Below are 23,837 nucleotides of genomic sequence, written 5' to 3' on the forward strand. Positions count from 1 at the left end.
CATCTCTTGGCATACAGATATTACGGCCATCCACATGGACTGTTGTCCTCCCCATTAGGTAGCAACTCCTCCAACACCACATTTCATCCATTCACCTTTTTCCCCATTGAGGAACCATCTCCTTTCCACTCAAAAATTCCATTGAACGTTTATAGACTATCTTCAGCAGACAGAGACTGTAAAGAAACCCCTAAATTATTGTGAAGATAACTTTTTTCACGAGCTGTGTAATTGTGCGACGCCATGCTTGTTATTCCAATAAATCACAGAGGTTTTTGGTGCTTTCAAGACAACTGGGAACTCGAAAGAAAAATATATGTCAAATCATGACGTCAGTGATCTTCAAGTCGGAAAGTCGGAGCTCTAGAAAGATGCTTGAGTTTCCGACTTTGAATTCCGAGTTGGATGACGGTTCAAAACGATTTTCCCAGTCGGGGCTCTATATATATATAGTTCCCAGATATCTTGAACGCACTGAAGTCAGAATTATGAGATTTCCTAGTTCCCAGTTGTTTTGAACGTGGCATTTCTACCACTGTTCTTGTTGCAGGCTAGCTTCCCATTTCATCACTACAAGCGCTATTTGATTCGCCAGGTATGCTACACGCACACATTCTGGATATGCCAAGCACAAAGAGGGACTGATCAAATACTGATATTTAATTGATTACAAATTACATGAACCTCCCCTGGACTAAATTGCTTAAAAAAATCACAACAAAAAAGCGGCCAGTCCCTTACCAACATGGACCATTGCCAACGTGTCTGCATTGCACGATTTGAATTGAATCTCACTCAGCGATGGAAGTGATAGTTGTTAACTAAAAACAATGATGAATTCAAAGATTTTGCATTGCAGTGTTACTCTACTGTCTCACATTATTCTGTTGTGCAGTATTATGACAAAGTCTGCATCCTAAATGGCAGTCATAGGGCTTTGGTCAAAAGTAGTGCACTATACTGTATATAGGGAAAAGGGTGCCAATTGGGATGTATACACACTCCAATAAGTGCTGGCTTTCTAATCTTGTCTAGATAGTGGGTTGTTGAAATATGAATCCTGCTGTATTTGTTTCAAATCAAAATCAAATCAAATGTATTTATATAGCCCTTCTTACATCAGCTGATATCTCAAAGTGCTGTACAGAAACCCAGCCTAAAACCCCAAACAGCAAGCAATGCAGGTGTAGAAGCACGGTGGCTAGGAAAAACTCCCTAGAAAGGCCAAAACCTAGGAAGAAACCTAGAGAGGAACCAGGCTATGAGGGGTGCCCAGTCCTCTTCTGGCTGTGCCGGGTGGAGATTATAACAGAACATGGCCAAAATGTTCAAATGTTCATAAATGACCAGCATGGGTGCAACCGGTCAGCACCTCAGGAGTAAATGTCAGTTGGCTTTTCATAGCCGATCATTGAGAGTATCTCTACCGCTCCTGCTGTCTCTAGAGAGTTGAAAATAGCAGGTGAACAGGTCAGGGTTCCATAGCCGCAGGCAGAACAGTTGAAACTGGAGCAGCAGCACGGCCAGGTGGACTGGGGACAGCAAGGAGTCATCATGCCAGGTAGTCCTGAAGCATGGTCCTAGGGCTCAAGACCCCGAGAGAGAGAGAGAGAGAAAGAAAGAAAGAAAGAGAGAAAGAGAGAATTAGAGAGAGCATACTTAAATTCACACAGGACACTGGAGAAATACTCCAGATATAACAGACTGACCCTAGCCCCCCGACACAAACTACTGCAGCATAAATACTGTAGGCTGAGATAGGAGGGGTCAGGAGACACAGAGTGCATCACCCCAGAGCCCATTGGTCACAGTAGAGCTCAGGGCCCAGTTGCATAAAACACCTTAAGTTAATTTCCCCCTTATCTTTTCCCTTAGTTTCCTTAACTTTAACAATGGAAGGTGCACAATCCATGGCTATAAACTAGCTGGCTAGTTAGCTATAGCTACTCTGTAAACTAGCTTGACATACTAGAAAGTAATAAAACAAGTTAAGAAAAAGTAACTACAAAAACATGGTTGTTTATCTTCTGAAGCAATTTGTTCATCCTGTTTATCCTGTTCTATTTAGCTATCTCACAAAATGAAAGCGAGATCTCTTTTATGGAGGCTTTTAGTCAGTGAATCAGGCCGTCTCCATGGTAACCAGCTACTCGTTCTGCCATATATGCCTTCAAACGACCGTAAAACCCCTTAAGTATGCCCTTACCTAAGGAAATATTTGAGGGGCTTTATGCAACATCCTTAAACAATTCCCTTAGGTAAGGGGAAATTATTCCTTAGGGGAAACATTTAAGATGTTTTATGCAACTGGGCCCAGGCCTGCTGATATGGAGAGAAGGCTAGATGAACCTTCACTGATAACGTCTCTCTATTGATGAGCTGGTGCTTATCATCATGCTGATAGCATCCCCTCTAAAGTGAGAAGCATTATCTCCCATTGAAGAATATCTAAATCTCTGACAAACGCTGATGTAGCAGGGTTGGTACTGAAGGGAGAATGTTGTGCTTCTTGGTGAGAAGCTTTTATCAAAATAAATACTTTTAAAAAAGGCAACTCATAATAATGAATTGTATCAAAGTAATTGTATTGGTACCTAACATTATTACTGTTTGAAGTCTCTGGCTGGGGAACATGAAAGGCAGACTTTAGTAGTGGTCCTTTGTAGCTCAATAGGTAGAGCATGGCTTATTACGCAAGGGTAGTGGGTTCAATAACTGGGACCACCCATACCTACAATGTATGCATGCATGACTGTAGATCGCTTTGGATAAATGACATGGACTGTATATTACCACACTATACAGTATGTTCCTGACTCTTTGTTGTCCTTTCCCCAGATGGAATGTTCGGGAGGTGTCACTCCACACCTGTTCCGGTAGCAGAGGTGTATACGTATGATGTGTCTCCATCTGTGGTTCAGCGCTTCAGGACTCTACTGCAGAAACTCACCCACAGAGGTAAGTACAGTACAGTTTCTCTTGCTGCTGCCGTCACTATCATCCACCCCTGAGTCCTTGCTCCGGCCAAACACTACACAACGCTCACGGATGTTTGTTTCTTCTCCGCAATGAGTCTGGATCTGAGTATCTCCCCGACACCTTCACCGAAAGTAAACACATTCAGGACCGTCTGATTGGTCCAGAAACCGATGGGTTGGGCCAGCGCCAGAACATACATTGGTAAAGCGGCAGTTTGAACGCTTTGATTCAGTGACGCTCGTGCCATTTAAGATTAGGGAGGAAGATTTATTTTCATGAGCAGGGCTTTATTTCTATTACAGCATATTGGATGACTGTTGGATCACCCAGTTCAATGTAACATCGATAGGTTTAAAACGAAAGTTTATAACGTTGGTGCACATGTCGAGAGACAAATTGGAGTAATACCACCTTGCACAATCTTGCCTGCATCTAACTGATCTAGGGTGTAATCATTACAAACAGTTGCAAAAATTTGTCGGTGATCAGACCTACCACTGCTGTGTCGTCAGCAAACTTAATGATGGTGTTAGAGTCGTGTTTGGCCACGCAGTTGTGGGTGAACAGGGAGTACAGGAGGGGACTAAGTACACACCCCTCAGGGGGCCCAGTGTTAAGGATCAGCATGGCAGACGTGTTGCGGCCGATCAGGAAGTCCAGGATTCAGTTGCAGAGGGAGGTGTTTAGTCCCAGAGTCCTTAGCTTAGTGATGAGCTTCGTGGACTATGGTGTTGAACGCTGAGCTGTTGTCAATGAACAGCATTCTCACATAGGTGTTCCTTTTGTCCAGGTGGGAAAGGGCAATGTGGAGTGCGATTGAGATTGCGTCATCTGTGGATCTGTTGGGGTGGTATGTGAATTGGAGTGGGTGTCCAGGAGGGTGTCCAGGAGGATGCTGTTGATGTGAGCCAGGACCAGCTTTTCAAAGCACTTCATGGCTACCGACGTGAGCGCTACGGGGTGGTAATCATTTAGGCAGGTTACCTTCGCTTCCTTGGGCACAGGGACTATGGTGGTCTGCTTGAAACATGTAGGTATTACAGACTCGGTCAGGGAGAAGTTGAAAAGGTCAGTGAAGACACTTGACAGTTGGTCAGCGCATGCTTTGGGTACACGTCCTGGTAATCCGTCTGGCCCAGCGGCTTTGTGAATGTTGACCTGTTTAAAGGTTTTGTTCACATCGGCTACCGAGAGTGTTATCACACAGTTATTCAGAACAACTGGTGCTCTCGTGCATGCTTCAGTGTTGCTTGCCTCGAAGCGATCATAAAAGGCATTTAGCTCGTCTCGTAGGCTCTCGTCACTGGGCAGCTCGTGTCTGGATTTCCCTTTGTAGTCCGTAATAGTTTTCAAGCCCTGCCACATTCGACGAGCGTCAGAGCCGGTATATTAGGATTCAATATTAATCCTGTATTGACGCTTTACTTGTTTGATGGTTCTTCTGAGGGCATTGCGGGATTTCTTTTAAGCGTCCAGATTAGTCTCCCGCTCCTTGAAAGTGGACCACTTCCGTATTGAGCGAGTCACTGGTACTTCCTGCTTTAGTTTTTGCTTGTAAGCAGGAATCAGGAGGATAGAATTATGGTCAGATTTACGAAATGGTTGGCGGGGGAGAGCTTTGTATGCATCTCTGTGTGTAGAGTAAAGGTGTCTTTGGAATTTTTTTCCTCTGGTTGCACTTGTGACATGCTGGTAAAAATTTGGTAAAACTGATTTAAGTTCGCCTGCATTAAAACTTCTTAGGGCTACAGTGGGGAGAACAAGTATTTGATACACTGCCGATTTTGCAGGTTTTCCTACTTACAAAGCATGTAGAGGTCTGTAATTTTTATCATAGGTACACTGCAATTCTGAGAGACGGAATCTAAAACAAAAATCCAGAAAATCACATTGTATGATTTTTAAGTAATTCATTTGCATTTTATTGCATGACATAAGTATTTGATCACCTACCAACCAGTAAGAATTCCGGCTCTCACAGACCTGTTAGTTTTTCTTTAAGAAGCCCTCCTGTTCTCCACGTATTACCTGTATTAACTGCACCTGTTCTCGTCTGACTCGTTGAAAAGGAAAACGTTTCTTCCAGTCTGCAGTAAGTAATCGCTGTTCTGATGTCCAGAAGTTATTTTCGGTCATAAGAGATGGTAGCAGCAACATTATGCGTAATACTGTATGTAAACATTATCAAAGTGTCCAGTGATTCCATGTACAGTTGAAGTCATACATTTACGTACACTTAGGTTGGAGTCATTAAAACTCATTTTTCAACCATTCCACAAATTTCTTGTTAGCAAGCTATAGTTTTGGCAAGTCGGTTAGGACATCTACTTTCTACATGAGACAAGTCATTTTTCCAACAATTGTTTACAGATAGATTATTTCACTTATAATTCACTGTATCACAATTCCAGTTGGTCAGAAGTTTACATATACTAAGTTGACTGTGCCTTTAAACGGCTTGGAAAATTCCAGAAAATGATGTCATGGCCTTAGAAGCTTCTGATAGGCTAATTGACACCATTTGAGTCAATTGGAGGTGTACCTGTGGATGTATTTCAAGGCCTACCTTCAAACTCAGTGCCTCAGGAAAAGTATAAGCAAGTATAAACACCATGGGACCACGCAGCTGTCATACCGCTCAGGAAGGAGACGCATTCTGTCTCCTAGAGATGAACGTATTTTGGTGCAAAAAGTACAAATCAATCCCAGAACAACAGCAAAGGACCTTGTGAAGATGCTGGAGGAAACAGGTACAAATGTATCTATATCCACAGTAAAACGAGTCGACATAACCTGAAAGGCCGCTCAGCAAGGAAGAAGCCACTGCTCCAAAACCGCCATAAGAAAGCCAGACTTCGGTTTGCAACTGCACATGGGGACAAAGATCGTACTTTTTTGAGAAATGTCCTCTGGTCTGATGAAACAAAAATAGAACTGTTTGGCCTTAATGACCATTGTTATGTTTGGAGGGAAAAGGGGGATGCTTGCAAGCAAAGAACACCATCCCAACAGTGAAGCACGTGGGTGGCAGCATCATGTTGTGGGGGTGCTTTGCTGCAGGAGGGACTGATGCACTTCATAAAATAGATGGCATCATGAGGAAAGAAAATTATGTGGATATATTGAAGCAACATCTCAAGACATCAGTCAGGAAGTTAAAGCTTGATCGCAAATGGGTCTTCCAAATGGACAATGACCCCAAGCATACTTCCAAAGTTGTGGCAAAATGGCTTAAGGACAACAAAGTCAAGGTATTGGAGTGGCCATCACAAAGCCCTGACCTCAATCCCATAGAACATTTGTTGGCAGAACTGAAAAAGCATGTGGGAGCAAGGAGGCCTACAAACCTGACTCAGTTACACCAGCTCTGTCAGGAGGAATGGGCCAAAATTCACCCAATTTATTGTGGGAAGCTTGTGGAAGGCTACCTGAAACGTTTGACCCAAGTTAAACAATTTAAAGGAAATGCTACCAAATACCATGCTACCAAATACTAATTGAGTGTATGTAAACTTCTGACCCACTAGGAATGTGATGAAAGAAATCAAAGCTGAAATAAATAATTCTCTCAACTATTATTCTGACATTTCACATTCTTAAAATAAAGTGGTGATCCTAACTGACTCATTTTTACTAGGATTAAATGTCAGGAATTGTGAAAAACTGAGTTTAAATGTATTTGGCTAATGTGTATGTAAACTTCCGACTTCAACTGTAGCTAGCTGTCACTCTCTCTGTCTGCTGCTTCGCATACATTTTTTAAGAAATTCATTTGTTCAAAACCCTTCAACTATTATCTTTCTCTCTCTTTGAGTCAACTACTCACCACATGTTATGCACTGCAGTGCTAGCTAGTTGTAGCTTGTACTTTCACTACTAGGTTCTCTGATCCTTTGATTGGGTGGACAACATGTCAGTTCATGCAAGAGCTCAGATAGGTTGGAGGATGTCCTCCGGAAGTCGTCATAATTACTGTGTAAGTCTATGGAAGGGGGTGAGAACCATGAGCCTCCAAGGTTCTGTATTGTAAGTCAATGTACCCAGAGGAGGACGGACAATAGCTGTCCTCTTGCTACACCATGGTGCTACCTTACAGAGTGCTGTTGAGGCTACTGTAGACCTTCATTGAAAAACAGTGCGTTTTAATCAGTTATATGGTGATGTGAATATGCTTAATATAGGTCTATCTAAAAAAGATACATTTTTTATGTTTAACTATGTTTATTTTTATGAAATTCATTGAGTAGGATGGTCCTTCTCTTCCTCCTCTGAGGAGCCTCCACTGTCTGATTGGTTGGAGACGATCCAATCGCTGATTACTTTGTTTTATACAACGCCCCTTGTGCCCCTCGTCACCACAACAACTTCAACGATGGCAGTCTCAGGCTAAAGTATGTAGCGAACGACCGAGCAGCAGATTAATTTAGTGAAGAGTAGTCAGGCTAAATGTAATGCAACAATTGGAGAATTCAAAAAGTGGAACGTCAACTTAAAGGCAGCATACAGGAGGTCATAAAACATGACTTCATTCTTGTAAGCAAAACATTTATAGGAATTTATAGACATTTGTCAGGCGTACTAATCAATGATCATCAACTCCAATTTCCACTTTTACACCAGCGCTACCACTTACCGCTGCTGCCGTCACTGTCTGTCACAGCCCCCTCTGAGGCATCCTCATAGACCCAGCCACCCCACTGGTATTGGTGGGGAAATGTCAGCAATGCATAATTGTGTGCTTGCTTTAGTCACTACTTCTTCTCCTACACTATGCTCAATTTTACAACACTTACAATTAAAACTTTTAAACTTCTTCCACTACCATAAAAATAAATTTTAAGACCGCTGAACAAGCACACAAATGTTCATTTTCTAGTTATTAGTGTGCTTCCTACAGCAAGAACACTCAAAATATTCCACATACTTCTGATTCAGAGGTCCGTACAGTACGCCCACGCTATTGCTGCCACCGTCACTGTCTGTCGATCAAACCTCCTGAGGCATCCTCAGCACCCCAGCCCTCACTGGCATTGGTGGGGAAATGTCAGCTATGCATAATTAAATTGGTAAATTCCTGTATTCCCATCATCAGAAAGCAGATGTTTCTTCCTGACGTCCTGTCTTCACCAGGAAACTGTTGAATCAGATGATTTATTTCCCCTTATTTCTTTTCAGTCTCCTGAGGGGGAAAAGGTGTTGTCGTGCCCTCTTCACGACTATCTTGGTATGTTTGGACCATGATAGTTCGTTGGTGATGTGGACACTACTTCAGCCCCGTTGATGTTAATGGGGGCCTGTTCGGCCTTCCTTTTCCTATAGTCCACGATCAGCTCCTTTGACTTGCTCACATTGAGTGAGAGGTTGTTGTCCTGGCACCACTAATGTAGTTGGGTTTTTGTGTGGATCATATCAGGTACATTTCGTAAACCTTTAAGCATAACCTTAAAATTCATCCACTGACTTCTATTCCACAGACAAAGTATAAAGGTATACTGATAACAGATTTTCTACAGAATGTGCTAGAATGCCATGAACTTTACACCCCAGACTGTGCTTGGCATATAGTGCTGTAATACCCATAAATTACCACCAGAGGGTAATCAATGCCTGTGTATCATAGAGCATATATGCTGTGTATTCCATCCTCCCAACAGCAGTATGTTATTGATGTATAAAGACAGAAGAATTGTAAGGACATGTTCATACAGCACATGGAGAGCAAAATTGCAGAAATGGAGAAAGACATGACTTTTGAAGTTAAATCCTATTTTACACGGCCATCAAGTCATCATGTTTAATATTTACTGAACAATTGAAAAATTATAATAGTTGTTTTATATAGATCAAATACCTTATCCTCTAGCAAGCCCCGGAAATCCACATACATTTCTAGAAATTAGCTCTAGACGGGCAAGCTACATAATGATATTCAGATTCCATAGTGCACAGTGCTGATTAATTTTAGAGGGTTTATCAACCTATCCAGCTGAAATGAAATATGCTAATAGGTTATTTATCCTTGCTGTCTGAAAAACCATTAGGGGAACAAAACTGCAAAGAGCATCTGCATTTCAATCCCAGAACAGAGCACAGCAGAGCAACACGATAAGCAGAGCAGCACAAACCTAGAATGCATCCCAAATGGCATCCTATTCCCTACACAGTGCACTACTTTTGACCAGATCCCTATGGGCTCAAAAGTAGTGAACGATGTAGGGAATAGTGTGCCATTTGGGATGAAGAAGTAATGGCCTCAGAATATTCAACATAACGGCCACCTCTGCTCTGACCCTCCAAGTGCTGGCCGATAAAACAACAAAACAGAAACACCGCCATATTTTCAAAGCTACCAAGACGCCTCTTGTTTCTCCTCATCACAAAAACATAAACCCTGCTGATGAAGCACAGCATTATGGGGCTTTAACTTAACATTGAGCTTTTCCATAAATCTTGGTTGGGAGACTCCTGGATGTCCTGCTTATCCCTCATGATTTTCTGGAAATTTGGGGAGTAACTGGAATTTTGCAACACTATTTCTGTTAAATCAGCCCGATAGACGTACAAACTAATACCCTAACCCTGACCCCCACCGTCTCACAGCTCTATCTCTGTTAACCCCAGATGCCCAACCAAGCGGACCTCTTCTTTATGTTCCATTGCTATGGACCCGTTTCGCCTGATGGTTGTGAAAACCTAAGCTGTGTGTGAATGTCTTGGCGGGGGTTACCGTTAATCAAGCTGCCGTGCCACATAACGTCTGCTCCTGTGAAAACACTGCCTGTGCTCTCCTCTCACACAGAAAGCCATCAGGGCCCCCATTAAAGCCATCATTGAGCAGTTATTTTCTGTGTTTGATAGTCCTCCGTGTTTTACTGAGCCAGGCACTGCTCTGAGAGGTGTGTGGCAGGCAGGCCAAGCTGTAGCAGCAGACAGCAGTATGGTGGATTCCGAGTGTTCTATGTGTTCAGTGTGTTCCGCTGCTCCTCCCTCCTCAGGCTGTGGTGGATCTAGTGGCTGGCTGGGTTCCAGAACCCTGGCCTCTACCTTCTGTGCGCCGCTCAATAGCATCATGGGACGCACCCACCACCGAGAGATCTGCATTGCTTGATGCTCTCATCTGGTAGCCATGATAGCACATTTGCATACCTAAGTATGTAAAAAGGAGAGATAATTTCAGACCACTGTGCCCATATCGATTCATACTTTTATTCCCTGGGATATTTTACTGATTTATACTACATTTTTAAGAATGATGACCTGCAACAATATATTTTTTATATATATATATATATATATATATATATATATATATATATATATATATATATATATATATATATATATATATATATATTCAGTGCTTTAAAAAAAAAACATTTCACCTAATTCAGCTCGTGAATATAGTAAGTCCCTATTAAGTGCCAAATAAAGTAACATGGTTGATATATATATATATTATATATATATATATATATTCAGTGCTTTAAAAAAAAAACATTTCACCTAATTCAGCTCGTGAATATAGTAAGTCCCTATTAAGTGCCAAATAAAGTAACATGGTTGACTGTAACATGGTTGACTGTAACATGGTTGAAGATTTTTGACAGGGCGAATTGAAGCTTGTTGTGTGCAACAGGGTGTGGCAATTGAATGCAAGCTTCACAAAAAAATGTAATTGCTAAAACATTTCTAGCATGTCTATCTATGCGTAACAGGGCTGATGTGTTATGCTCAACCCGCACAGTTTTCCACCACAAAACACCCCAAAATGGCCAAAAAGAGTAGAACCAGCTCACCTGCTTTTACACTATGATTTGACTATTAGATTAGATTTTTTATTTTATTTTAAATTTTCAAAAATGTATAGTTGGTTTGAGGTTGTTACGTCATTGGAATTTAGAGCTATTTACCTTTTAAAATATTGTCCTAGTAGTACCAGTTGTGTAATTTACTGATGGTCCCAAACTAGCCCCGAAGGGATATCAAATGTCAAACCAAATTGATCATAAGCATTACGATTGGGTCGAGTGTATCTGCGCTCCGAATTGATGATTACTTGGGTGCTGCCAGGTGTGGACATGTGGGTAGGATTAAAATAAACCCAACCTACGGAAAACTGTTACCGTACCCTTCATTCTGTGCCGTACATTTATTTTCTTATCCTCTCACAAATGACCAAAAATATCCTATTTACACTTTATAGTAAATTTTGACACTAGAATAAATGTTTCTGTCTCATATGGATGCCATATAGGCCATTTTCAAAACAAGAAGTTGCTTTTTTAGGGGCAATCACTCTTTAAAGGGCACTTCGTTTAATATAACAGGCTTTTAACATTCAATAATGGGGTACCATTTCTACTAAAAAGTTTTGTGGAACGACCCACATGCCTTCTTGGAAAAATTTGATTTATATAAGCCAAGCTTATCTAGCCAAAATGCTCACTTTAAACAGTAAGATGCACTGTGCAAAGTGACATGTGATAATGATGTCATTGCAGATGCTATTTGCCCTGCATTCTAGTGTTGCTTGTATATTTCATGGATGCTGCCTCTCATCTGTGGAATGTCTCTATTGAATTGTTCAAGTGTGCGTGGCCATATTCTGGGTTACATTTGGTTCCGCCACCCCATCTGGTGTTGGCACCAGTCCTCAGTTCTGTTGCCAAAATGCGCTGTAGTTAAAGAAACAGAGGGGAATACATATGTGGCTGATCATGTCGCCTTTAGCCTTGTACACCTACTAACATGATGAAAGAATATTACAGGATGAGAAGGACTTAGGATGTGTCCCAAATGGCACCATATTACCTTGATAGTGCATTACTTTTGACTAGAGCCCTATAGGGAATAGGTTGCCATTTGAGACACACCCTAAGTCATTCTCATCCTGTAATATTCTCTCAGCATGTTAGTAGGTATACAAGACTAAAGTCTACATGATGAGAGCCACATATACATTCCCCTTTGCTTCTTAGTGAACTTTGACCTTATCCACCAGGGATAACATTTTTAAACACCTCTTTCTCTGTTTCCCTTTGAGATTAGTCACATGATGCAATATATAGTACATGTTCAACCACTTGAAGAGTTTATTTCCAAAACACTATATCCACCAATTTTTCACCAGAAATGATTGCTTATGGGTACCTTCATGTCTGTGTAAAATATTACTGTTTTTGGATTTTTAATTCATAGATTTTAGGTGTGTATTAAAATGTGTTTTTCTGCAAAATGCTATATATCCAAGAATTGTTCTTCAAACAAAGCTAATTTACCAACATTTCTGAAAATGGATATACTGTGAAGCGTTTTGGAAAGAAACTCTTAATTTGTTCTAGTCATTCTAGACATTCTGAGTGTTCCTTTTGATGTGTTGTGTGCAGGGTTGAACTGGGAGGATATAACATTTACGATCAGACACCTCTTAGTCTCTTCTCCTAACCTGGCTTTTCTTCCTTCCATTGTTTGTCACATAATGAAATACATGCTCGATATATTTATAGTAGATGGTTCTAGTCTGACATTCTGAGTGTTATTCCTGTAAATGTGTTATGTTCCAGGGTTGACCTGGGAGGATGAGACCACCCAGCAGATCCTGTCCAGGGAGCTGTCTAAGCTGAGGAAGATCCCCTACAGACGCCTACAGGACTCCAGCCCCCCTGTCTACAGCAGCAGCAAATCCAGGTCACTGTTCTGGCAGGCAGCACAATCCATTACACCTGTACATTCACACGTGGAACAGTGGTGGCTGCTGAGGGGAGGGCGGCTCACAATAATGGCTGGAACAGAGCAAATGGAATGGCATAAAACACATGGGAACCATGTATTTGATTCCATTCCACTTATTCCGCTCCAGCCATTACCAGGAGCCCGTCCTCCCCAATTAAGGTGCCACCAGCCTCCTGTGACACGGACACACACCTACAGACGCAGACAGTCAGGCATGCCCGTACGTATGCACACACACACACACACACACACAGACACACACAAACATATAGTGCAGACCTCAATAGGACATTGATTTACGCTTCAGACTCCAGGAGGGCACATGCAATGAGATGACTGATGAGCTACAGTAGCCACCCTGCCCACCACTGGTTTAGGTCTGAATGGTCTAGTCTATCTCTGGATAGTCCACATTATCTGTCTGTCTCTCTCACTCTGTTTCTGTGTCTTCATGTGTCTCTTTCTGTCTCTCTCTCGTTCTCTCATTCTCTCTCTCTCTCTCTTTCTGTGTCTTCATGTGTCTCTTTCTGTCTCTCTTTCTCTATCTAGTTCTCGCTGTCTCTGTCGCACTCAGCCACACCACTCATTCTTACTCTCTACCTCTGCTCGTCTGGTCCAGGCCCTCTACACAGGCTATGGACCCAGGAGACCGGAGGATCAAGCCAGTGGAGGTGGAGCTCAGTAGAAACCTCCAGAACTACCTGCAACGTTTGGGCCTCCTTCCCCAGGCCTCCTCCCCCGCCGGACCCAAGAGCCCCAGTAAGGTGAGGGCCCCTGGGGGCCACTGACCATCCTCAGGCCCCTCCAGACCCCTCCTTGCACCTGCTTTAGCCTGCGATGAGCTGCTGGACCATGTTTTACTTCTACATGCATGGACATCTCTATATACACACACACACACACACTCACTCACTCACAAACACACTAATGTACAGACACACGCGCACACACACACTCACAAACACACTAATGTACACACATAGACACACACACACACACACACACACAAACTGACACAGCGGGAGCTGTGGATCATCTTTAGTACTCTGTATCATTATCTATCCCACTTCTGAAGGTTAGTGAATGAATGGCTGTTGGTTGACCATTCACAGGGATAGTTTCCTGCTGGATTATTATGAGGGAGATAATGCCCACCGAGGGTTCAGGAGTTCAGTTCCTTAATTAATAACGTCCACATGATGGGCTCTGGGTCATTTTTGTTCAGGGGGGTGACCAACATGGCCTAGCTGAATGAGAGGGCCAAACCCCTGCTGAGGGCCAGGCATTGAGAGATTGGGGAGGGTAACCCTTTATTTATCAAGGATAGGGTTGATGGCAAACAAGGGGGACTTGCCTTTTGTTTAAGATGAACGTGCGGGAGATGGATGGATCTTGGAATGTTGTTGATCCATCCCTATACTGTACTTCAATAGGCTGATCATATAGGCTTATTTTACTGTTAACATTATCAGTTAACCTTTAATTTGATGCTGGTGTATTACCTGAGGATTTAAGTGAAGCACTAAGTAAAGACGAACACATTTGATTTATTTGGTCACGGCACTTGCAATACCAGGATAGTGGGTTCGATTCCCGGGACCACCCATACTTAAAATCTATGCTTGCATGACTTTAAGTCACTTTGGATAAATCGTATATATTATTATTATATATTATTTGCTAACGCTTTCTATGATGTACATGTATTATGCTTTATAACATAATTTATGATGCCTTATAATACACTTATAAGGTGTTTATTTATTATCTTGCAGAGTGACCGTTACCCATCTGGGGTCTCCTCTGACTACTACTGGCCCAAGTCCCAGGGAGAGGGAAACTTCTCCCCACTGACGTCCTTCCAGCCTCCCTACCAGGACAGATCTTCTGCGGGGGATGGAGACCTCCTCGTGGCTGCTCTCAGACACTACCTGTCTGGGCAGGTACCATCTCAGACTGGGGTGTCCACCAAGGGCCCGGTCCTGCCCTCCCTTCGCCTACGCCCCTCCTACAGCAACAGTATAGACAGTACTGGACCTAAAGAGACCTCTCAATCTCAAACACCTAACCTGGACAGACTTCTACTCCTCCAGACAGCTGGAGCCAGCTCTGCTCCCAAGGACCCCCTCAGTACAGTGGATGGTATGTGCCTCATTAAAAATGCTTTCTTCCTCTTTTACTGTACAAGTTGTTCCTCATTATTTCACTGTGAACAGATGATCACCATTAGTAGTCATGTATGCATCCACTGGAAATAATGGTATAGTATGCTATTAGTAGTTAAATAATGGTATAGTATGCTATTCGTTGTTAAATAATGGTATAGCATGCTATTAGTTGTTAAATAATGGGATAGTGTGCTGTTAGTTGTTAAATAATGGTATAGCATGCTATTAGTTGTTAAATAATGGTATAGCATGCTATTCGTTGCTAAATAATGGTATAGCATGCTATTAGTTGTTAAATAATGGTATAGCATGCTATTCATTGTTAAATAATGGTATAGCATGCTATTTTTTGTTAAATAATGGTATAGCATGCTATTTTTTGGTAAATAATGGTATAGCATGCTATTCGTTGGTAAATAATGGTATAGCATGCTATTAGTTGTTAAATAATGGTATAGCATGCTATCCGTTGTTAAATAATGGTATAGCATGCTATTCGTTGGTAAATAATGGTATAGCATGCTATTCGTTGGTAAATAATGGTATAGCATGCTATTAGTTGGTAAATAATGGTATAGCATGCTATTAGTTGTTAAATAATGGTATAGCATGCTATTTTTGGTAAATAATGGTATAGCATGCTATTCGTTGGTAAATAATGGTATAGCATGCTATTAGTTGGTAAATAATGGTATAGCATGCTATTCGTTGGTAAATAATGGTATAGCATGCTATTCGTTGGTAAATAATGGTATAGCATGCTATCCGTTGGTAAATAATGGTATAGCATGCTATTCGTTGTTAAATAATGGTATAGCATGCTATTAGTAGTTAAATAATGGTATAGCATGCTATTAGTAGTTAAATAATTGTATAGCATGCTATTAGTTGTTAAATAATGGTATAGCATGCTATTCGTTGTTAAATAATGGTATAGCATGCTATTCGTTGTTAAAGGATTAATCCACTCAAAATGTGTTTTATTTGTCCACTGTTGATACAGTCCCAAAATGTTTTGCATGTCAGCAATCGAGATATAGAACTTTCAAAACGCTAATCCTCACTGCCGGTGTCATGCATTTAGTATTTCTGCCTGCTTGAACGGCAATAGGTAAGATACACATGAAAACAGGAAATGACCCCGGGAATCGATGGAACATCTCTCAGAGATGCACAAAAACTATATAACATTCGAAATGGGTGAATCTTTCCTTTCTGTGTAGGAGGGATTAGGATAAGTGGGATGAGAGGAGGGAAGAGAAGAGGGAATGAGAGCGAGGAAAGGTTAGAGTACCTTTGTCAATGGTTGTGTCTCAAATGGCACTATATTCCCTGTAATGCACTACTTTTGATAGTACCCTGGTCTATAGTAGTGTGTTATAGGGAATATACTTCCATTTGAGACGCAACCATTGATATACTGTAGGTACTCTACCATAGTTATAACTCGTTGACCGATTATGATTTTTCAACGCCGATACCGATTATTGGGGCCCAAAAACTGCCGATACCGATTAATCGGCCGTTTTTGGGGGGATTATTTGTAATAATGACAATTACAACAATACTGAATGAACACTTATTTTAACTTAATATAATACATCAATAAAATCTATTTAGCCTCAAATAAATAATGAAACATGTTCAATTTGGTTTAAATAATGCAAAAACAAAGTGTTAGACAAGAAAGTGCAATATGTGCCATGTAAGAAAGATAACGTTTAAGTTCCTTGCTCAGAACATCAGAACATATGAAAGCTGGTGGTTCCTTTTAACATGAGTCTTCTATATTCCCAGGTAAGAAGTTTTAGGTTGTAGATATTATAGGAATTATATGACTATTTCTCTCTATACGATTTGTATTTCATATACCTTTGACTGTTGGATGTTCTTATAGGCACTTTAGTATTGCCAGTGTAACAGTATAGCTTCCGTCCCTCTCCTCGCTCCTACCTGGGCTCGAACCAGGAACACATCGACAACAGCCACCCTCGAAGCAGCGTTACCCATGCAGAGCAAGGGGAACAACTACTCCAAGTCTCAGAGCGAGTGACGTTTGAAACGCTATGTAACGGGCGTCATAAGGATTGGACCAAGGTGCAGCGGGAACGTGTATACTCATCTTCTTTATTAAATCAAAAGAAGGAAAAACAAACAAAGCATGTATACAAAACAATGAACGACACTAAACAGTCCTGTCATGTGCACAGACACAAAACAGGAGACAACTACCCACAAATCCCATTACAAAAACACCCCTATACATAGGACCTTCAATCAGAGGCAACGAGGAACAGCTGCCTCCAATTGAAGGTCAATCCAATGAACTAAACATAGAAATAGATAGACTAGACTGAACATAGAAACACTAACATAGAACATAGACCAAAAAAACCCGGAACACATAAAACAAACACCCCTCTTACATAAGTACATAGCCCAACAAACCCCAAACCACATAAAACAAACACCCCCTGCCACGTCCTGACCAAACTACAATAACAAATAACCCCTTTACTGGTCAGGACGTGACACACTATTAGCGCGCACCCACCTAACTAGCTAGCCATTTCACATCGGTTACACCAGCCTAATCTTGGGAGTTGATAGGCTTGAAGTCATAAACAGCGGAATGCTTGAAGCATTGCGAAGAGCTGCTGTAAAAAACGCAGGAAAGTGCTGTTTGAATGAATGCTTACGAGCCTGCTGCTGCCTACCACCGCTCAGTCAGACTGCTCTATCAAATCATAGACTTAATTATAACATAATAACACACAGAAATACGAGCCTTTGGTCATTAATATGGTCGAATCCGGAAACTATCATCTCGAAAACAAAACGTTTTTTCTTTCAGTGAAATACCGTTCCGTATTTTATCTAACGGTTGGCATCCCAAAGTCTAAATATTCCTGTTACATTGCACAACCTTCAATGTTATGTCATAATTACATAAAATTCTGGCAAATTAGTTCGCAACGAGCCAGGCGGCCCAAAGTGCAATGAACGCAAGAGAAATGACACAATTTCACCTAGTTAATATTGCCTTCTAACCTGGATTTCTTTTAGCTAAATATGTAGGTTTAGAAATATATACTTCTGTGTATTGATTTTAAGAAAGGCATTGATGTTTATGGTTAGGTACAGTCATGCAACGATTGTGCTTTTTTCGCAAATGCGCTTGTGTTAAATCATCCCGTTTGGAAGTCGGCTGTCTTTGTTAGGAAGAAATAGTCTTCACAGTTCGCAACGAGCCAGGCGGCCCAAACTGCTGCATATACCCTGACTCTGTTGTAAGCGAAGTGACACATTTTCCCTAGTTAAAAGAAATTCATGTTAGCAGGCAATATTAACTAAATATGCAGGTTTAAAAATATATACTTGTGTATTGATTTTAAGAAAGGCATTGATGTTTATGGTTGGAGCAACGTGTACCTAAGCGATTATATGCAACGCAGGACAGGCTAGATAAACTAGTAATAACATCAACCATGTGTAGTTAACTAGTGATTATGATTGATTGATTGTTTTTTATAAGATAAGTTTAATGCTAGCTAGCAACTTACCTTGGCTTCTTACTGCATTCGCGTAACAGGCAGGCTCCTCGTGGAGTGCAATGTAAAGCAGGTGGTTAGAGCGTTGGACTAGTTAACCGTAAGGTTGCAAGATAGAATCCCCGAGCTGACAAGGTAAAAATCTGTCGTTCTGCCCCTGAACAAGGCAGTTAACCCACCGTTCCTAGGCCGCCATTGAAAATAAGAATGTGTTCTTAACTGACTTGCCTAGTTAAATAAAGGTATAAAAAAAAAGTGGCCAAATCGGCGTCCAAAAATACCGATTTCCGATTGTTATGAAAACCTGAAATCGGCCCTAATTAATCGGCCATTCCGATTAATCGGTCGACCTCTAGTTATAACCCTTCCTCTCTCTAATCCCTCTTCTCTCCTCCTCTTATCCCTACTTCTCTTCCTCTCTCCTCCACAGAGGTGTTCATCCAGAAGGTTCTGAAGAACGTGGGCAGACACAACGTGGACGTGGACGACCTGAGTCTTAAAGACCTGGACCAACTCTCTACGCTGATCACTGACGCCCTACAGGTAGAATAAACAATAACATGTTGATACTTGTCTTTCTTGCTGTAATGCTCACACTTTTCTTACTAGCTTTGATTTCACTGATTTAGCTGATTTTAGAGGAAGGTTTTACTTGGAATGAATGTGATATGTGGTTGCCTTACCTTGTTGAATGCGCACTGTCTGCAGATGTTCTGGATAAAATAATACATGTAAATGCAGATAGTGGATCAAGAACATACCCAAGCCCAGTCCAGAGCAGGACCCAGAGACCTGGGGGAGGAAGGGAACAAGGGGCCTGGAGAAGAAGGGCCTGGGGAACAGGAGGAGAAGGAGGAGAGTGTCCCTCCATCCACCACAGAGAAAACAGCTCCGGAGAGCACTCCAGTAGAGGAGGCTGTGATCCAAGGTACTCAAGCCTGACCGACTGGGAGGATCCCTCCATCTGTAGTATTATCCCATAGTTCTCTCCAACACCTTTATCTGCTCCTTGTCTATCGATGCCAACTTCAGGGTGACTGGTTCAGATTGTCTGTTCTGTTCATTTTAAATGCAGTCAGACTTACTAGAAAAAAGTATCAGCTGAAAACGGTGAAAGGGAGCATATACTGTATCTGCATGTTATTTGAGATATGCAAAGTTGGTGTGCTTTCTGCTTAATATTATTCTTGTTGTCAGTGAACATAGTAATTCTGTGTAATTTCCTGACAGAGCGACAAACGGAGGGAGACAGAGAGCCAGCAGACTCCAATGACAAGGTACCCCATTTGGACTCTTAAAGAGATAAATGGTTTGAAAGCTGAGTGTAAAATGTCAAACGGAAGACTTACATTCTAAACGGTAATTTTATACTGTGTGTAGGGTATCAATCATCCAGATAAGATGTTTTTCAAAAGGATTTTAGTAATTTGATGTTACATCTGCAATGTAGACAGTAAACCAGTTGGTATACACAACTTAGAGAAGAAGTAGATTTTTTAAAACTGATTAAAATCTTTTCGAGTGTTGTATTGACTTATTTTTCAACTGAGAAAGTTGATGCTGTCAATTTGCAGTCCTATCTTTCAGATTATGATTATTGACTTGTATCCTATTGCTCCATGTATTCTTAGACTTTGATGAGAGAAGAAAATCGCCTCTTCTCTATCAAAACAGTTTCTTTATTCAGTACACAAGTACTATAAGAAAATATTTGTCTCATCATAATCAAGATGAGAAAAAGCCATAGTGCAATTATTATTTGATTCGTATTTGTTCTCTTTCTGAGATCACCATGACTTGGGATCACCATGACTTGGGATCACCATGACTTGGGATCACCATGACTTGGGATCACCATGACTTGGGATCACCATGACATGGGATCACCATGACTTGGGATTACCATGACTTGGGATCAACATGATTTGGGATTACCATGACTTGGGATCAACATGACTTGGGATCACCATGATTTGGGATTACCATGACTTGGGATCAACATGACTTGGGATCAACATGACTTGGGATCACCATGACTTGGGATCACCATGACTTGGGATCAACATGACTTGGGATCACCATGACTTGGGATCACCATGACTTGGGATCACCATGACTTGGGATCAACATGACTTGGGATCACCATGACTTGGGATCACCATGACTTGGGATCACCATGACTTGGGATCACCATGACTTGGGATCAACATGATTTGGGATTACCATGACTTGGGATCAACATGACTTGGGATCACCATGATTTGGGATTACCATGACTTGGGATCAACATGACTTGGGATCAACATGACTTGGGATCACCATGACTTGGGATCACCATGACTTGGGATCAACATGACTTGGGATCACCATGACTTGGGATCACCATGACTTGGGATCAACATGACTTGGGATCACCATGACTTGGGATCACCATGACTTGGGATCACCATGACTTGGGATCAACATGACTTGGGATCACCATGACTTGGGATCACCATGACTTGGGATCACCATGACTTGGGATCACCATGACTTGAGATCACCATGACTTGGGATTACCATGACTTGGGATCACCATGACTTGGGATCACCATGACTTGGGATCACCATGACTTGGGATCACCATGACTTGGGATTACCATGACTTGGGATCAACATGACTTGGGATCACCATGACTTGGGATCACCATGACTTGGGATTACCATGACTTGGGATCAACATGACTTGGGATCACCATGACTTGGGATCACCATGACTTGGGATCAACATGACTTGGGATCAACATGACGGTGATCTAGCCATGACATTGTTCTGTGTTATTTCAGCCCCACGACGCCGTCAGTTTATTTGGCAAGCTGCTGGTGTACCTGGATAAGATTGAGTCCCCAGCCCAGAGAGAGCCCCCAGGCCAGGCTGGTGTGGGTGCAGGGCTGGGTGAGGGGAGAGGTGTTGGTCTGGAGAACGTGCACAGCAGGACCACTCAGGCTGAGGTGAGGACCACAATGAGTAAGGGACTAAGCACAGAGGTAGACCAGCTTCAATATTGCAGATTGATTGTGGCTTCCATCAATGTAATTATCTGCACAATTTCCAATTTCCCATGTATATAAAAAAAATAATATTTTTTTTAATTTATTTTTATTTTCCCCTATCCCTCCCCTAATTGGAGTAAACTAATGGAAAACAACACTTAGGTTTCTACTTCCAGCTTATACATACCATGTACATTTTTGTTGTTCAACTTTTTTGTTTTATCCTCAATTACTTTAAATGCATTGTATCCACATGTGTGGTTGAATTGTGTTTTTAAATGGTCAAATAAATTGAATCAAATCAAGGTGGCGGTGCAGAAGAAGTCGACCCACTCGACGGGCATGGAGGAGGTGGCTGCCGTGGAGGGCTGGATCCAGGCAGTGGAGCCTCCTGCTGCCAAGGTGGTCTACCAGGAGCCCCATAAGAAGAAAGTCAACGTCCAGGAGTTGCAGCTAGATGTCAAAGCTGCTGTGGACACGAAGAAGACTGATGATGACTACGGTTATGTCATCACCGACACTGAGTGAGTAGTGCCTGTCATAAACAATGAATGAGGCAACCACAGCTAATCAATCAGTGTTCTACAGTATGTCTTTATGGAATTGCATTTAGTACAGTACAAAGGAGTCTTTTTTTAGTCCAGGGTCATCTGTGGTGAATTTTACAGGTGTCAACATGTTGCATTGCGTCGCTCTCTGATGAAAACGTACATATTTTTTTACATTACATTTAATGAAAGCAGTAACTCCCCTCAATGTACTCTGAACATTTCATTACTCTAGGACCAAGGAAATGCATTCAAAATAGCTTCTGTAGTCTCATAAATGTATGTTTGTTCAAATATGGTAATTATTTTAAATTTCCTGAAAAGTTTGTGTTTTGGAGATGAGGTTTTCATCAGACAGCGACGATTGGGTAAGTTCGATCAGTAGCAACGATTTGGCTCCATTGGTGCAGTTCTGTTTATACTTTTGATGGTCTTTTTGTTTTTGTTTTGAGTAAGTATAGCTGAAGTTGCTGTAAAACCAACCATTACAAATGGAAACAGAAATGTGTTTTAGATGCTAGACCACCAAATGCCTGCTGTGTCCCTGTGTCTGCCAACAGAGATGTTCTCATTACTCCACTCCTGCCCCCTATCCAACCTGGCGGTGCCCTGAATTTCCCAGGAACCATTTTGAAAATAAAACATTGGCATTTCTCATTCCTCATTTTGACAAAGTGTTTGTGTCACTTTTGGGATAGTAATTCCATGATGTATTTTACTCATGCTGTTTGACATACTGTATATTTCAATTTATTACCATTGATTATTTGAAATGTTTCAATACTGGACTCATTTATGCATGAACATTTCTCATTCATTTTTTTTGTATTTGCAATTTTATTTCAATTTATCAAGACCATACCCCAGTGTGGTATATCATATGCATGTATAATAAACATCTTACATACGTATCATTCAGTAAATATTAGATAATGATTTGATGGTGTTCAGGTTCAAGTCCTTCTCCATGTCACAGAACCCCCAGTCCATCAGGCCACCCTGTACTGGTGCCCACGTCCCTTCACTGCTCCATAACTTTCAGGTCTGGAGTGCCTCCTCTCTCCATAGGGGGCTGGGGATGGGGGCTGTGCTGCTGCTAGCAAATATCACTATCTGTATATATAATGTCTCTCGAATTCTTGCTTTAATCTCCATACTCCTGTTATGTGATAAAGTAGGACAGTATGGTTTATAGCTCTGAACGGTATGGCTTATCACCACCAACAGGAGGAAATATAATCGAGGAAAACTGAGACATGTACTGCTATACTGTACGCACAGTAGCCTGGTAGCAGCTCCTACTGGCTCTGGTCAAAAGTAGTGTACTACTATGTATAGTAGGGAATAGGGTGTCATTTGGGACTCAGACCCTATAAGCTATAGGCAGGGCTGAACTGAACCACTGTGGTGTGGCTACACCATTACACCTCCTCACCATCCCATCTGCACCTCTCTGTCTGGCCTGTAGTCTGAGAGAGGGCCTGTGTATCAAATTGCACCCTGTTCCCTATATAGTGCATTACTTTTGACCAGGGCTCTCTGGTAAAAAGTATTGCACTAGATATCGAATAGGGTGCCATTTTGGAACACGTTCGGCGCACACAGGTCATTCATCATGCCAGAGGGAACTCCTGCTCCCCTAGCTCTCACACCTCAACCCTGCCTCATGTCCTCACTCTCTGTCTCCCTCTCCCTCAACTACCTATCTGGCTCTCTTGTCTTTGGCCCTCACTCCCTTCCCCCTTCCCTCCTCTCCTCCCCCTCCCTCCCTCCATCCCCCTGACCTCCGGGCCTGTCTCCCCACTCATGTCCCCATTCCTCTCTTC

General features: G+C 41.8%; 1 protein-coding gene across 2 annotated transcripts in view; it reads left to right on the forward strand.

Moving 5' to 3' along the window:
* LOC106599468 (receptor-type tyrosine-protein phosphatase N2) overlaps positions 1–23,837 on the forward strand; it is a 153,811-nt gene that overhangs the window by 23,518 nt on the left and 106,456 nt on the right. For both annotated transcript variants that reach the window (XM_014190720.3, XM_014190723.3), the window contains 9 exons: positions 2,839–2,958; positions 12,543–12,666; positions 13,331–13,475; positions 14,487–14,853; positions 18,861–18,973; positions 19,172–19,358; positions 19,661–19,707; positions 21,257–21,421; positions 21,770–21,987. In XM_014190720.3, coding sequence (XP_014046195.2) covers positions 2,839–2,958; positions 12,543–12,666; positions 13,331–13,475; positions 14,487–14,853; positions 18,861–18,973; positions 19,172–19,358; positions 19,661–19,707; positions 21,257–21,421; positions 21,770–21,987 — 1,486 coding nt within the window. The remainder of the gene's footprint in view (positions 1–2,838; positions 2,959–12,542; positions 12,667–13,330; positions 13,476–14,486; positions 14,854–18,860; positions 18,974–19,171; positions 19,359–19,660; positions 19,708–21,256; positions 21,422–21,769; positions 21,988–23,837) is intronic.

Source organism: Salmo salar, chromosome 03 (genome assembly GCF_965601325.2).
Source record: "Salmo salar chromosome 03, fSalSal1, whole genome shotgun sequence".
NCBI lineage: Eukaryota > Metazoa > Chordata > Actinopteri > Salmoniformes > Salmonidae > Salmo > Salmo salar.